Here is a 17,299-nt window from a genome sequence, read left to right on the forward strand (position 1 = left end):
ACATGTTTTAAATGGATCTAGCATCTTCATATAACTCTGGAAACCACATTAAATATTCAGCTTCTTCAACAGTGTTTCACAGTTCATTACTACTTTTTCAGGTAACTAGTAATCTTAGAACTTCTATTTCTGTTCCATGAAAGAGATAATTTTTGTTTTTTACCAGAATGCTTATTTTGTATCTTAATGACACAATATCCATTTTCACATATGACAGAGTTCATACATGTACTACTACATCTGACTACTGCATCTGTACATTCTTAGTCACGTCAGGCTGCTACAACAAAAGTACCATAGACCAAGTGACTTAAATAACAAAGATTTATTTCTCACAGTTGTGGAGATTGAGAGATCAAGACAAAGGCACTATCAGATTCAGCGTCTGGTGTGGGCCTCAATTCCTGGTGCATAGATTGCTCTTTTCTCTCTGTGTCCTCACATGATAGAAGGGGAAAGGGTCATGAGGGCTCCACCTAGTCACCTCCCAAAGGCCCCACCCTCCAAATATCATCACATTATCACACTGGGGATTAGGATCTCAACATGCTAATTTTGCAGGGGGTGATAAACAGTCCATAGCAACTCAGTTCAAGCAAGTTGCACTGATTGTGGGGTTCTAATTAGAATTTACAATGTTAAATGATCTCAAAAACTATTATGTTTTGATACATGCTGCTTAACTGGTTGACTCCATATGACATAAACAATCACACACAGTTTTTCATTGGTCAACCGATGTGGTTTTACATTTAGCTCCACTGAGAGTAACTGTAGACAAAAGTAAAAAGTAATAATGGAAGTCTACATGCAACCATTGTGGTTATTAAGGCAATGCAAGTTTCTAAATGATAATTACAGGGAGATTTTTTCAGGTTATATAAATAGATAAAAATTGAATTTCCTAACTGGAAGCTGGCCAGGATGGTTTGTAACAGCCATATTCTCTTGAAAAAGACACTGTAGTCATTAGAACAAGAGAAGTGAAGGGAGAGAGTTCTACCAAACAAAATCTCAGTTTTGGTTCATTTGTTAAACTTTTTTCTCATTTTTTAAGGACAAAGAGGAAAAAAATCATTCTGGTAATTGGACCCATGGGCCAGGCAACCCAATATTCAATTGACAGTGAATCCAAGACCATTGCAAGCAATATTCAATTTATGACACTGGTGCCAGGGGAGGTGTTATGAGCATCCACACTATTTTTCCTTCACAATGTTTTCTTCAGAAAACACTTAGAAGTTAGGAATATAACCTGAGCTACTATAACTTCTTAGTAACACAGATGTGTGCAACCAATTTTTTTAAAAACGTATATGAAGATACATAATAAAAAACCCAGTACACAAATTAAAATATACGTCTAGAAAAATATCAATTCATCCAAAAGAAGGCAGCAAAAGGAAAATAGATTAAGGAAAATATCATAAGGCATAAACAAAAAAGAAATAAAATGATAAAATTAAATCTGAACATATATTTACCTTAAATATAAATGGTCTAAACATTTCGCTTATAAGATAGTACCAAAATAGATTAAAAAAAAAAATCAAGACAGAAGTATATGCTCTCTATATGCTATATAAGAAACTCACTTTAAATATGATAAAAGAATGATAAAAGATACGCTACACTCAAAATAATCAAAAGAAAACTGGAATAACATAACAATATTAAATAAAGTAGAATAAAAAGTAAGGGAATTTATCAGTATAAAAAGACACATTTCTAAGGATAAAAGGATCAATATACCAAGATCATATAATAATTATAACTGTGTAAGCAATGGAGCTTCGAAATACATAAAACAAAAACTGATAGAACTAAAAATACACCATATGTTGGAGACTTCAAAACTCCTTTCTCAGTAATTGATAAAAGTAGCAAAAGGTAAATCATCAAGAATACAGAAGAAATAAATTACATCTTAAAACTACAGGAACCAATTGATACTTATAAAGCACTCCAGTCAACAACAGAACACACATGCTTTTCAAATGTGCACACGGAAAATTCATCACTGATCTTTTCAAAGAAACAGCTTTTAGTTTCGATTTTTCCCTACTTTTCTTTTTTATTTTATTGATTTAAGAGAAATGTAATAATAACAAGTATTTCTCCTACCATAATAGAATTAAACTAAAAATCAGTATCAGGAAGATATCCAGAAAATCCTCAAATACTTGGAAATTAAACAACAGACTTCTACATTATCCACAGATCAAAGATGAAGTCTCAAGGGAAATTAGAAAATATTTTGAACTGAATATAAATGAAAATACAAATTTCAGAATTTGTGAGATAGACATAAGCAATGCTTGGAGAGGAAAATTTAAAGAACTAAATGTATCAGAAAAGCACAGGAAGGTCTCAATAAACAACATAAGCTTCTGCTTTAAGAAACTTTTTTTAAAAAGGCAAAATAAACCCAAAGAAAGTAGAAATAAAGAATAAAATGCAGAATCAGTGAAATTGAGAAAAAGAAAAATCGATGAAACTAAATGCTATTTCTTTTTTAAAAGGATAATAAGACTTATAAACCTCTTGCCAGATTGACCAAAGAGAGAGAAAGAGAAAAAAGATGCAAATTACCAGTATTGGGAATGAAAGAGAAGTTATTACTACAGCCCACGGAGACATTAAAAGCTAAGAGAGGCCGGGCGCGGTGGCTCAAGCCTGTAATCCCAGCACTTTGGGAGGCCGAGACAGGCGGATCACGAGGTCAGGAGATCGAGACCAGCCTGGCTAACACGGTGAAACCCCGTCTCTACTAAAAAAACCAAAAAACTAGCCGGGCGAGGGCGAGGTGGCGGGCGCCTGTGGTCCCAGCTACTTGGGAGGCTGAGGCAGGAGAATGGCGGGAACCCGGAAGGCGGAGCTTGCAGTGAGCTGAGATCCAGCCACTGCACTCCAGTCCGGGCGACAGAGCGAGACTCCGCCTCAAAAATAAATAAATAAATAAATAAATAATAAAATAAATAAATAAAGGTAAGAGAATACTACAAGACACATTATGCACATAAATTCAACAACCTAGATAAAAAGGACCAATTCCATGAAAGCCACAAGCTACCAAAAATCACCTAAGAAGAAATAATTAACTTGAATAGGCAGGCCTATATCAAAATACACTGAATACGTAGTAAAAAAAAATCTTCCAAAAGAGAAAATTCCAAGCCTAGAAACTTTCACCAGAGGAATGTTATTAAACTTTTAAAGAAGAAATAACACAAATTTGACACAATCTTTTCCAGAAAACAAAATAGTAGGGAGCACTTTCCAATTCATTTTATGAAGCCAGAATCACCCTTACACTTTCAAAACCAGACAAAAACAGTTTTTTTAGACATATCAATCTTTCTCTAACAGAGAGAAAACGAAAAAAATATTCAACAAAGTAGCAAATTGAATCCAGCAATATATAAAAGAAAACAATTCCTCATGACCAAGAGGCGCTTATTCCAGGGATGCAAAGCTAGGTCCGCACTCAAATATTAACATAATCCACCATATTTACAGGCTAAAGATAAAACTACATGTATCAAATAATGCAGAAAAACATTTGATAAAATCTAACCTTTATTCATGATAAAACTCTCAGCAAACTAGAAAAAAGAAATTTCTTAACCAGATTGAAGGCATCTTCAAAGAACCTACAGCTATCACCATATTTTATGGTGAAAGACAGTGCTTTTCCCCTAAGATGGACAATTAGGCCAGGATGTCTTCTCTTACTACCCCTATTTAACAGTGTACTAGAAGCCTTAGTTAGGACCATAAGAAAAAGAAATAAAAGGAATACAGATTGGAAAGGAAGATATAAAACTGTCCCTATTTGCAGGTAACATAATTTTCTATGTAGAAAATCCCAAAGAATCTACAAAAAGCTCCTAAAACAAATAAGTGAGTTTAGCAAGGCTGCAAAATACAAGACCAACACACACAATATCAAGTATATTTCTAAATATTAACAATTCAAACAGCCAGGCACGGTGGCTCACACCTGTCATTCCAGCACTCTGGGGGGCCAAGGTGGGTGGACTCCTTGAGCCCAGGAATTCGACACCAGGTTGGGCAAACATGGCAAAACCCAGTCTCCACAAAAAATACAAAAATTAGCCAGGCACGGTGGCTCACACCTGTCATTCCAGCACTCTGGGGGGCCAAGGTGGGTGGATTCCTTGAGCCCAGGAATTCGACACCAGGTTGGGCAAACATGGCAAAACCCAGTCTCCACAAAAAATACAAAAATTAGCTGGGCATGGTGGCATGCATGTGTAGTCTTAGCTACCTGGGAGGCTGAGGATTACTTGAGCCCAGGAGGGTGAGGGGATGCAGCGAGCTATGATCACACCACTGCACTCCAGCCTGAGTGACAGAGTAAAACCCTGTCTCAAAACACAAAAACAAACAAAAAAGCCCCCAAATCGATTAACAATGGAAATTTTAAATAAAGGAAATCTATACATACGCACTTACGTGTACATATAGACCATTCACAATAGCCCCCCCCAATAAACACACATATACACAGGATTAAATCTAACACAACTTATTAAAGGTATGTTTAAAACTACAAAATGCTGATTTTTTTTTTTTTTTAAATCAAACACCTAAGTAGTTGGAGAGGCATAGTATGTTCATGTGTTGGCAACTTTATATTGCTAAGATGCTACATATACAGTCAATGCTCCCCAGTCTGATTTAAAACTTAATACCAAATCCAACCAAAATGTTGGCAAGAGTTTTTTGGAGATAGGGACAAGCTGATTCTAACATTTTTAAGGCAGGTCAAAGGACCTAAAATACTCAAACAATTCTATAAAAGAATAAAGCTGGAAGACCCACACTATGCACCTGATTTTAAGACTTGCTGTAAAGCAAAAATAATCAAGACACTGGTGCTTTACAAAAAGGACAGCAAGAACCAAACAACGCATGTTCTCAATTATAGGTGGGAATTGAACAATGAGATCACTTGGACACAGGGCGGGGAACATCACACACCGGGGCCTGTCAGGGGATTGGGCACTGGAGCAGGGATAGCATTAGGAGAAATACCTAATGTAAATGATGAGTTGATGGGTGCAGCAAACCAACATGGCACATGTATACCTATGTATCAAACCTGCGCATTGTGCACATGTACCCCAGAACTTAAAGTATTAAAAAAAAAAAAGACAGCAAGTACTTCAGTGCAACAAAACAGAAAATATAGAAGTAGACACCTACAAATATGGCCAACTGATTTTTACCAAGATGTAGAGGCAATTTAATGAAAACGGCATAGTGTTTTCAACAAATGGTATCAAAACAAGTGGACATCTGCATTTACCATGTTTTTAATTTTCTCTATTTTATGCAGTTTTGACATCTTAAAAAGCATGCTGGCCAGTGAGAGATTGACTCTCCCTGGGCTAGCTAATTCCTAGAGATAGCCAAGGGCTCAGGTAGGATCACAGCTTTCATGTGCAAAGCAACAAGTCTCAAGTCTATATATCCAGCCACCTCCTTCTCTAACTCTTACACACAAAGCCAATTATTTAATCTGTCCTAAATCACCCCGGGGTCAGGTACAAAACAACTAGAGACCATCCCTATGCTCCAAAGTCCATGGAAATTCATACTAGCCAAACTGTTGAGGAACAGTTTACCTTGCCTTTCCTGAGGAACAAAAACTCTACTCAGCTTTCTTTCATCCCTGCTTATGCTTGCCAAATCCAGTATTTCCCTTGTGGCCCTGCGTGGATTGATGTGTCCCCTTCTCTTGGGAAAGTCCTAAGTTTTTCTTTCAATGGCACTGACCTCTCTATGTCACTCTGATAAAGTAAAATCCTATGGGTATAATTTTATTATAACATCCATATGCTAAAAATGAACCTCAACCTGTGCCTTAAATCTTACACAAAAATTAACCCAAAACAGATGATATATCTTTATGTAAAGCTACAGAAGTTTTAGTAGAAATCATAGGATAAACCTTTATGTTCTTGGGTTAGGTGAAGCACTCTTAGATATAACCAAAAGCATGACCCACAAAAGAAAAAACTGGTAAGCTGGATTCCAACAAAACTAAAACCTTTTGCTCCCCAAAAGACACTGCTAAAATAATAAAAAGAGAAGCTCCAGAATGAGAGAAAATATATGCAAGCTCAACAAGAAAATAAACAACTCAATTTTTAAAATAGCTAAAATATAGATTGTCAATAAGCCTTTGAAAAGATGCTCAATATTGTTAATCATTTTTAGAAACACAAATTAAAACCACAATTAGATAACACACCTATTGGAACAGCTAACATTTAAAAACAATGACTGATACATGTCAAGGACACAGAACAACTAGAACTCTCAGACACTGCTGGTTAGAATGAAAAATATTATAGCCACTCTGGAAAACAGTTTGGCAGTTTCTTGTAAAGGTAACTATACATTTAGCACACCAACCAGTAATCCCACTCCTGGTATCGACTTGAGACACAAGAAAACTTATGTTCAACAAGAATGTATAAGAAAATATTCTGTAGCTCTACTCATAATCACCCCAGACTGGAAACACCACAAATGTCCAACTAGTGAATGGATGAACACTGTAGTACAGTCACACAATGGAGTTCTGCAATAAAAAGAAACAAACTATTGATACATACATAACACTGATGAATCTTAAAGGCATTATGCTGAGTAAAATAAACCAGTCAAAAGGTTATATACTATACGATTTCATTTATATGACAATCTGGAAAAGACCAAACTAATAAGGCAGAGAACAGATCAGTACTTGCCAGGGGTTATGAGTGGGCAGAGAGTTGGACTACAAAATAAGTAGCATGAAGGAATCATTTTTAAGTGACAGTATTGTTCTGAATCCTGATTGTGGTGGTACTTACACAAATTTATAACTGTTAAAACTTGTGGGCTATACATGAAAAAAAGGTTTTGCATGTAATTAATTTAAAAAAAAACATTTTAAAGAGTAAACAAAAATACTTCAGGGCAGAATGCTTTGTCTCCAAATAATTTGGTTCAATTTTAATATTTAATTTACTCCAATTCTGAAGAATATATCTCAGAGCCCTGACAGAAGTTTCAAGGGTCAAAACAATTATGTCAGCAAAGCCAAGAAAAACGGTGGCTTAGAGGCAATTTTAAACACTCAGACTTCAATTTTAACCAAACAAATCATTAATCCAGAGACCATGGGGAAAGGCAGATCAAAAGAAATTCAAACTGTGCATCACTATGAAAAACTGAAAATCGAGGCCGGGCGCGGTGGCGCAAGCCTGTAATCCCAGCACTTTGGGAGGCCGAGACAGGCGGATCACGAGGTCAGGAGATCGAGACCATCCTGGCTAACACGGCAAAACCCCATCTCTACTAAAAAATACAAAAAAAAACTAGCTGGGCGAGGTGGCGGCGCCTGTAGTCCCAGCTGCTCGGGAGGCTGAGGCAGGAGAATGGCGTAAACCCAGGAGGCGGAGCTTGCAGTGAGCTGAGATCTGGCCACTGCACTCCAGCCTGGGCGACAGAGCAAGACTCCGTCTCAAAAAAAAAAAAAAAAAAAACAAACTGAAAATCAATCTGCAAACTCAACACATTTCATTAATCTCAGAATCTAAATCCCATAAGAATTGTAACTTATAAGGCATACCTTCCCCTTCTGCAGCTACAGAGACTTCTCTTTCTTTCTTTTCCCTCCCTCCCTACCTTCCTCCTTCCCTTCTTTCCTTCCTTCTCTCTCTCTCTCTCTTTCTTGATCACCCATTCTACAGTGGGTAATCATAATCATAGCTCACTGTAACTTCAAACTTTTGGGCTCAAGTGATCCTCCCACCTCAGCCTCCCAAAGTGCTGGGATTACAGGTGTGAGCCACCATGCCTTGCCTGACGGTCTTTTCTTCTTGCCTTCAAAATACTAAAGAAATTACTTACAGCTTTAAGGGTAAGATCACACTGGAAAACAAGTGTCCGGAGTTGTGTTAAAATTTCTCTTTTGGTATTTTCTAGATCATTTCTTCTTTCTTCAACATTTGTCACACAAACTTTGTAAAGTTCACTTGCTTCTTCTACCTTCACAAATATCACAGAAAGAAAACCACTAGAAGTTATATTTTAAACAAATATTTACTATAGTAAAGCTAAGTTAAAATAACTGAAAATTCTGAAATATTCTGTTTTCAAAATAATACTTCTAAAGCTAATCTGTTCTGGTCAGTGATTCAAAGGCACTTGATTTTAATGGACAGCCACGTACAATTTATAATTAGTATATTGTTTGTCTATAAAATATTTGCTTCTATTTGAAATAGCATTTTATATTTACATTTACTATATTCCATATAATCTTATAGAATTTTGTTTGTAAAATTACATTTCATCAGTAATACAAAGCTTCTGCCTATTCCTGCTATCAGGTGCCTGAATTAGTATACATATACACACACACTTGCTTAAAAGGTGAACTTTCTTGTCAAGTAAAATATATATTAAACTACTGCCTTCTGTAAGACCTGATATCCTAAATTCAGGTCTCAGCATAGTGGTTCTCAAAATGCAAATCCTCACCAACAGCATCAGCACCACCTGAGAGTCTGTTAAAAAATGTAACCTGCCTTGGCCCCTCTGTTGACTTATTGAATGAGAGACTCTGGGGGATGGGCTTAGCCATCTTTTAACACGCCTTTCCAGGCAGTCCTGGCAGACACAGAACTTTGACACAAAACTCCTGGCAGATTACTGCTAATTCAACTTGCAAAAAAAAAAAGAAAAAGATCATTACTTTTTGGAGAGCCTCCTCTTCCAACCTTCGCTTTTTTTCTAGTTGCTTGTTGAGATTTTTTGCTAATGCGCCACTTGAAGACAGATGCTCCTCTTCTGCACGAAACATGGAAGACTTTGCTTTCTCATATTCATCTTGACGTTGCATGCATAATAATTTTGCCTTTTTGAGAGCATTCTCTGCTTCAAGCTACATCGCAAAGAGTATTAAACACAGAATATGAAAGAAATCCTACAGAACGAAATGTCTTTAGCATATTCAGCTAAATGTCTTTACGCTAAATGTCTTTAGCATATTCAGCAAGATAGTTAAGACAGTATTTTAGAAAAATGAGAGCAAGGAAGGTCAGTATATACTGCAGATTATTTTAAATGTTCACAAATAGGTATATGAAACTCCATTTTAATACTAACCGTTTTATTTTGCTCCTGTTTCCAAAGTTCTTTTATTTCTTTCCTTTGTTTTTCCATTTCATTTTTCCTCCCAAGTAGAGGCTGTGAAGGGTATTTAAAATGGAAAAAGAAAAAAGCAATTTTCTAAAGGTACGCCATTGTTTAAAGAAAAAGTGTATTATACATATAAATTAATCTTTACCTGTACAAATTTGTTAGCCTGGAGAGCTGCAATTGTTTGTTGTAAAAGATGACTGCTCTCTATATCATTAAGAAGTGCATTAGTAAACAGAGACTGCAGTGGCATGAACTCCTAAAATTTAAAATTGAAAAGTAAATTTTACAATAGAAATGGCACTAGAATTCCAAACATATCACTACTCTTCAAAAAGGGAAACTCTTTGGGAGGCCGAGACGGGCGGATCACGAGGTCAGGAGATCGAGACCATCCTGGCTAACACGGTGAAACCCCATCTCTACTAAAAAATACAAAAAACTAGCCGGGCGAGGTGGCGGGCGCCTGTAGTCCCAGCTACTCCGGAGGCTGAGGCAGGAGAATGGTGTAAACCCAGGAGGCGGAGCTTGCAGTGAGCTGAGATCTGGCCACTGCACTCCAGCCCGGGCGACAGAGCGAGACTCCGTCTCACACACACAAAAAAAGGGAAACTAAGTTTAGACTTTTGCCCCCAGAAAAATAACTAGTCATAAACATGACTATGAGAAAAATATAGAAGAAAATTAATTAATTATAAAACTGGTTAGTAAAAGTAGTAGCTATCAAGACAATCAGTATTTGTATAAAACTAAATTTATGGCCAGGAATAGTAACTCACGCTGTAATCCCAACACTCTGGGAGGCCAAGGGGACAGACTACTTGAGCTCAGGAGTTTGATATCAGCCTAGGCAACATGGTGAAACCCCATCTCTATAAAAACATGCAAAAATTAGCCAGGCATGGTGGGCACCTATAGTTCCACATAATCAGGAGGTGGGAGGATCACTTGAGCCTAGGGGGACAGAGGTTGCAATGAGCCGAGATCATGCCACTGCACTCCAGCCTGGGTTACAGAGTGAGACCCTGTATTAAGATGAAAAAAAAAGTATATTTCCTAGATTTTTTCATAATGGACATCCATCTAAACTTAAAATAATTTTGTCAATAAAATGATCAGCATTTAAGTGCTTTCCTATATTAACTGAAATATTCTGATTTTGCAAATTATTGGGAGTTCATGAGTAGTTTCTTATTATAGAACCCTAGAAGTTCACAGAACACTTACCTGAATTCCAATGTTGGTTCTAGTTGCCTCTGCCAACTTGACCATATTTCTAGTGGACTCTAATTCTGAAAAGTTCAAAGAGGGTATCAGAAGGTAAAATCAATTTATTTTTCCTCCCATATTCTAAAATTACTTGTAATTCCACAATTAAGAAGTTATCACAAACACTAGTATCAAGATATAACACAGCAATACTTTCTTCTTCTTCTTCTTTTTTTTGTTTTTTTTTCAAAGAGACATGGTTTCACTATGTTGCCCAGGCTGGTCTCGAACTCCCAGGCTCTAGTGATCTTCCAGCCTCAGCCTCAGGAATAGCCGGGATTACAGGCGTTAAGTTACCATGTACAATTCTTAGCGTAGCATTTCGTAATTGTGAGTGCTCATCAGAATCAACTGGCAAACTTTTTCATAATATATTTGCCTGCATTTCACCTCTTCGAAGGATAGGACCTAGGCTTGTGTACTGACCCTCTATAAGACTATTCAGGTGATTCTGATGAGCATTCTCTATTATAAGCAAATAATATAGTAGAAAGAGCATAGGCTTTGGATAGATTCTATATTCTTGCAGTTATGCTCTATGACTTTAAGCAAATCTGCTCTATGACCTTAGGAAATCTCCTGTCTTGTCTCTCTCAGCTGTAAAATAGGAAAAACGATTCGTGTCTTGCCTACTTCTCAGGGTTTTTGTATGAAGTAAATAAGATAATGACTATGAAAACATTTTGACAACTGTAAAACACTGGGGAAATATTAGCTATTAAAATGTTTCTTCTCTGCTTCCATTGCCTTCTACTCATACATCTATTGTTGCTATTATCTCCTGACCATATTATCTGACTGCATTTCTTTTTACCAACTAGAGTATGACTTATTTGAAGGCAGAGACAGTATTCTATTTGTCTTTGTGTCTCTAGGTCTAGTAGTTGGTCCACAGTAAATATTCAATAATTACATCTAGTGTAAGAAGAGTCTTTTCTGGATAATGGTTTTATTCACTACAATGAAACAGGTACTAATTTGGAATTCTATTACTCACAATCTGTAAAAAATGAGTTAGAAACAATTTAATTATTATACTCTAAATCAGATGCTTTAAAAGGCAACTCACCCAAGTTAAGCTTTTTTTCAACCCATGAAACTATGTTCTTAGTATATTTTGACCAAGTTTTAGCATATGACAAAGCCAACTCTATAGAGTCAGTGTTCTTTAACAGCACGTTGTCTAGTTCTAAAGGGGAAAAATTTCCTGAAAACAAAAATATCAAGGTAAGTATATGTTAAATGTGATCACATCATAACTCTAAACAAAGAAGCACTCAGATCCTAAGATGTTAGTCAATAAAAACTGTTTTTTTAAAAAAATACAAGTGACAAATTTATAATTTAAAAGGCCAGAGTTTAAACTTAAAATGGTTTCAAACTGTAATGTATTTTTATCTTAAAATATATTTCTATTACTCATCAAGTTAAAAGCTTTACACAATTCTTGATCAGTCTATATCTCATATTATCTATCTTAGCAGGCTATTTCCCTTAAGCTTTATATGTAAAACTTCATATATCATTTTGCATTAAAAATGAATACACTAGGTTACTAAGCAAGAAGAGATTAATCCAGGACATTTATAGAAAGTAACTACAAGAAGCATTACCTTTTTCACTGGATGAGTCCACTGATTCCACAGAAACATTTTCAAACAACTTACAACATGGAAAAAGATAAATTTAAAATTAGAGAGGAACACAAATCTTTGCTTCAGAAATTTTTTGCCCCAATTTGTTACTCTGACATAATTCCTGCTAAAGAATTTCAAGTATTTAAAACTTAAAGGGCCTGAGAAGTCTGTTCAAGCGCCAGAACACTTCATAAGAATTTCACAGCTTTTTACAACAGCAGTTCCCAAGATCCAAGAATGAACAACCTTACTGTTACTAACAGCATTAGTTAACATTAACGAATCCATTCAAAACTTTAAATTTTGCAGATAATAAAAATATTAATCAAGAAGTTAGAGAAGCAATGCAGACAGACTGTTATCTAAACAGAAGACACAGATCTGTCTCTTCCAGTCATCTTTTATCATTTTACTATATGATAAGCATGTCTCTGAAAGCCTATTAGATAGTTTAGCACAAAACTTTCTATGATGATGGAAATGTTTTATATCTGTACTGTCCAATATAGTAGCTAATAGCTCCAGGTAGCTACTTGAACATTTAATAAGTGGCTAGCATGACTAGGAAGTGAATTTTAAATTTTATTTAACTATTATAATTAAATTTAAAGAACTACATGTGGCTGGTGCTACTTTATTGCATTGTGCTGGAAAACATCATTTACCAAAACTTTGAGATCTTAAACAAATTTAATCGATTTAAGTTGGGCAGTACAGGGTATACAGGGATTCAATGCAAAAATGATCAAGGAGACCTGGGTCTCAGTCGAGCTCCATTATTACCTGTATGACACTGGACTACATATTTTAAATTCACCTAACTTTGTTTGGTCTTCTATATAAAAGAGGGATAAGAACACTACTTTCAAAAGACTGTTTTAAGAATTAAGATGATGTAGGCCTAACGCAGGGCATGGTACATAGGAACCACTATTAAATATATTGCAACAGGCCAGGTGTGGTGGCTCATACCTGTAATCCCAGCACTTTGGGAGACTGAGGCGGATGGGTCACCTGAGGTCAGGAGCTCAAGGCCAGCCTGGCCAACATAGAGAAACCCACCTCTACTAAAATACAAAAATCAGCGAGGTGTGGTAGCGCATGTCTGTGGTCCTAGCTACTTGGGCGGTTGTGGCACAAGAATTGCTTGAATCCAGAAGGTGGAGGTTGCAGTGAGCCGAGATCGCACCACTGCACTCCAGCCCAGGTGAAAGAGTTCTCACTCATTCTCAAAAAGTATATATATATTTAATATTATATATATATATAATTGCAATATATATATATTCAAATGAGGTAAATATATATAGAGAGAGAGCCTGCAACTATTATTTATTTATTTATTTATTTTTTTTGAGACAGAGTCTCACTCTGTCACCCAGGCTGGAGTGCAGCGCCCGCGATCTTGGCTCACTGCAACTTCTGCCTTCCGGGTTCAAGAGATTCTCGTGCCTCAGCCTCCCAAGTAGCTGGGACTACAGGTGCCAAGCAACACGCCCAGCCAAATATTTGGATTTTTAGTAGAGACTGGGTTTCGCCATGTTGGCCAGGCTGGTCTCAAACTCCTGGCCTCAGGTGATTCACCCACTTCACCCTCCCAAAGTACTGAGATTACAGGTATCAGCCACCACACCCAGGCTGCAGCTATTATTTTTAAAGGATATTTTTCAAAACTGTTGATCAAAGTAATTTTATTATTAGGATTATATATCATCATAGCTTTTTTATTCCAATCTCTAAAACAAATTAAAACCTTCAAAAAAAAGTACAAAAGAAAAAAAAAGAAAAAAGTATTTTTTCCTGTTGATAATTAGTATCATATGTATGCACAATAAAGGTACAGAAACAGGAAATATGATTCACACCTAAAATTTAAATTGTTCAGTGTCTTGCCACACAGATAAAATGTGTTATCTTCTGAGGTAGTAGCAATAGTTTGAAAAGATAAACTTTAGGAATAATCATGAATAATAGCAAAATATTTAAACATCTTAAAACTTTTCACCATTCGCCTTCATTTGTCAATGGATGGCTTCAGAATCAGTCATAATTTCTGGCAATATTGTAATACATACAACCAATGCCTTAAATAGTCATTTTTATTTTATATAATTTTAGGAAGGACATGAAGTTTTTATAATAATATAAGTCCTTAGCAAATTTCCATATATTTGGGATTTTTTTTTTGTTTTTGTTTCTTTGTGTTTTTTTAGAGACAGAGTCTCACTGGCTAAAGAGCAATGACACAATCATAGCTCACTGCAGCCTTCAACTCCTGGGTTCAAGTGAAACCCCCCACAGCTTCCCTTTCAAGTAGCTGGGACTACAGACTTGTGCCACCACATCTGGCTAATTTTTTGTAGGGACAGGGCCTCGATCATGTTAACCAGGCTGGTCCTGAACGCCTGGCCTCAAGTGATCCTCCCACCATGACCTCTTAAAGTGCTGAGACTATAAGTGTGTGCCACCACACCTGGCTAATTTTTTTGTAGGAACAGGGTCTCAATCATGTTAACCAGGATGGTCTTGAACTCCTAGCTTCAAATGATCCTCCCTCCTTGGCCTCTTAATGTGCTGGGACTATAGGCATGAGTCACTATACCTGGTCCCAAATATCTGTTGAAATTCTTTTTGGATTTGATCTTCCTTAACAGAAAATGATCCACACAGGTCCCTGATGCAGTTTTTTTTACATATTTTGCTTGCATTCAGCAAAAAAGTTTAGTCAATTAAAAATATTACTACCATAAACCTTTAAAGAAACATTATCCATACATTCCTCATATTCTGTTATTTCATAGCAATTTTTCTTTTTTTTTTGGAGACAGAGTCTCACTCTGTCACCTAGGCTGGACTGCAGTGGTGTGATCTCAGCTCACTGCAACCTCTGCCTCCTGGGTTCAAGCAATTCTCCTGCCTCAGCCTCCCGAGTAACTGGGATTACAGGTGCCCTCTACCACAGCTGGCTATTTTTTGTATTATTAGTAAAGGTGGGGTTTCACCATGTTGGCCAGGCTGGTCTCAAACTTCTGACCTCAGGTGATCTGCCCACCTCAGCCTCCCAAAGCGCTGGGATTATAGGTATGAGCCACCACCCCCGGCCTAAGATTAGGCAATAGTTGAAATATGAGGTTAAAAACATTAAAGACTTTGCTTTCACACAAACTTAGCTTACCTTAGTTTCTCGAGAAACAGGCAGTCGCAATAATGAATCATTGCCTACATCTCCCATAAGGAAGTTTGTAAGGCTATCCAAGGAGGTTAAAAAAAGAAAGACAAGTCATTACACTTCTTTGTGACACAGTTTACATTCAACATGTTATCTAAAATAATTTTTTAAAAATAAGAACCTTAGAAATAAACCCCTAGGAATCTGTTCACATAAACCAGTCACTTGCAAATGGATGTTGCTTCTAAATAGCTATAAAAATACCTTCAAATGTAGTAATAAGGCCATACAGAAGGTAGTTTTTCCAAAGTTGTGATATTTAATACCATTTAATACTTCATTTCCCATGTATCTTACTGGATAATGCAACACACTCTCACTAAGACACCTAGGCCCAGCTGCTTTAAATGACAGTCCTCTACTTACATATTTCCAAAGGTAAATGCCAAAGTTTCAATAGAAGAAAACACTTCCTGGAAGAGATCGTTTTTGTTTTCTTCATTAACTTCTGTGAAGTTCACAGCTGTAAGGAAAAGTTGGTTACAATAAGGAAAAACATGCTTTAAACTAGATTTATACAGAATCATTTAATCCTTTAAAACTTCATCATGAGTTCAAGAAGCATGAGAAGATTCAGAAATTGAAAAGCCTAACATACAAAATGGACATGATGTTCAAATTCTTCATTATGAAATTCATATAAAAGAATCAGCTTGCATAAAAGCAGTTAGCATTCCAAACTGACTACTCCATGGATTACATAATTTGACACATCTAAAAACTGACTCCATGTGAAATCAATCAGTGCTGGAGTCACAGAGTCCATGTTATACCACACCTCTCAATTATTAAGAGTGTTCTGTGCTATTTTCTCTTCCTTACTGCTTTCTGGCATTTTAAAATTAGCCAAACACATTGTAGCTCACTGAAGGCAATATGAGGTACATTTTTTAGAATGAATTACCAATAAAGTCATATATATATATATATACACATACATATATTTGATACAACATAAAACTTGTAACAAAGCATACCACATTGAAAAAAAAAACCCAGTGATTTGGAAAATTAAAATTCCTATTTACTTACAGCCTTATTTCTTATAACAAGCTCTTGGGCTCTGAGGTCCATGTTAATTGACATACAGCTGCCTTCTGTTTGCAATAGTGATATCCTAATATTTTGCATTTTGTTAAAGCAAATTATGAAACACAACTGAAAAAGATTTCTTATTTTAACTTCTGTATGCACTCTTGTTAAAAGCGTAAAGACAGTTTACCAAGACAAAGTCTGAAGGTGGAATTGGCAATTTTTTTAAAGTAACTGGTGCTACTTTGACTGGGTATAAAGAGTAACTGGTCCACTACATAGCTCCTCCCTAGTATTCTTGCCAATAAAAGGAAGGTAGAGAAACCTTTTGAAGAAGTAGTCATCCTCTGCTTTAAAACAGAGTCATTTTTAATCTTGGCTGCACATTAGAATTCCCTGGGGAGTTTTGTTAATAAAAACAAAGTCTGGGTCCCACTAATGAAAGATTCAGATTTCATAGGTATGTGGTGAAGAATGTATTTTGTTGCAAGCTCTCTCGTGTAATTCTAATATGCAACGAGAGTTGGAAAGCAAGAATTCCTAGGTAGGAGTGAATTAAACTTCAAGCCTATAAATCCCATGAAATTGCAACTAAAATTTTATAAGCATAATAAGCCTCTGTAAATTGGCAGGCGGGAGGCTAAGATCCATAACCTTCATCAGATTCTTCGAAATATCACTGATACAAACAAAAAGAAAAAGTTACCATTGCGAATATGGTTCTTAAATAATGGGCATTTAAAAAATATTCTGACTTCTACTCTGACCAAGAGAGAGAAACAGATTATACTTCTACCTGAAACAACTAAAAGACACTCAAATAAAACATAAGAAATAGGCTAGGTACAGTGGCTCATGCCTATAATCCCAGGGCTTTGGGAGGCCACGGCAGGAGGATCACTTGCAG

General features: G+C 36.3%; 1 protein-coding gene across 2 annotated transcripts in view; it reads right to left on the minus strand.

Annotated features, from left to right (window-relative positions):
• Positions 1-17,299, minus strand: part of ARHGAP29 (Rho GTPase activating protein 29) — an 83,687-nt gene that overhangs the window by 44,977 nt on the left and 21,411 nt on the right. For both annotated transcript variants that reach the window (XM_011940012.1, XM_011940011.1), the window contains exons 3-11: positions 15,727-15,823; positions 15,307-15,379; positions 12,108-12,156; positions 11,564-11,701; positions 10,453-10,517; positions 9,374-9,484; positions 9,193-9,273; positions 8,780-8,968; positions 7,933-8,070 (exon numbers count right to left, since the gene is read on the minus strand). In XM_011940012.1, the coding sequence (XP_011795402.1) occupies positions 7,933-8,070; positions 8,780-8,968; positions 9,193-9,273; positions 9,374-9,484; positions 10,453-10,517; positions 11,564-11,701; positions 12,108-12,156; positions 15,307-15,379; positions 15,727-15,823 (941 nt within the window). The remainder of the gene's footprint in view (positions 1-7,932; positions 8,071-8,779; positions 8,969-9,192; positions 9,274-9,373; positions 9,485-10,452; positions 10,518-11,563; positions 11,702-12,107; positions 12,157-15,306; positions 15,380-15,726; positions 15,824-17,299) is intronic.

The sequence above is a fragment of the Colobus angolensis genome, unplaced genomic scaffold (genome assembly GCF_000951035.1).
Source record: "Colobus angolensis palliatus isolate OR3802 unplaced genomic scaffold, Cang.pa_1.0 Scaffold186, whole genome shotgun sequence".
Classification (NCBI taxonomy): domain Eukaryota; kingdom Metazoa; phylum Chordata; class Mammalia; order Primates; family Cercopithecidae; genus Colobus; species Colobus angolensis.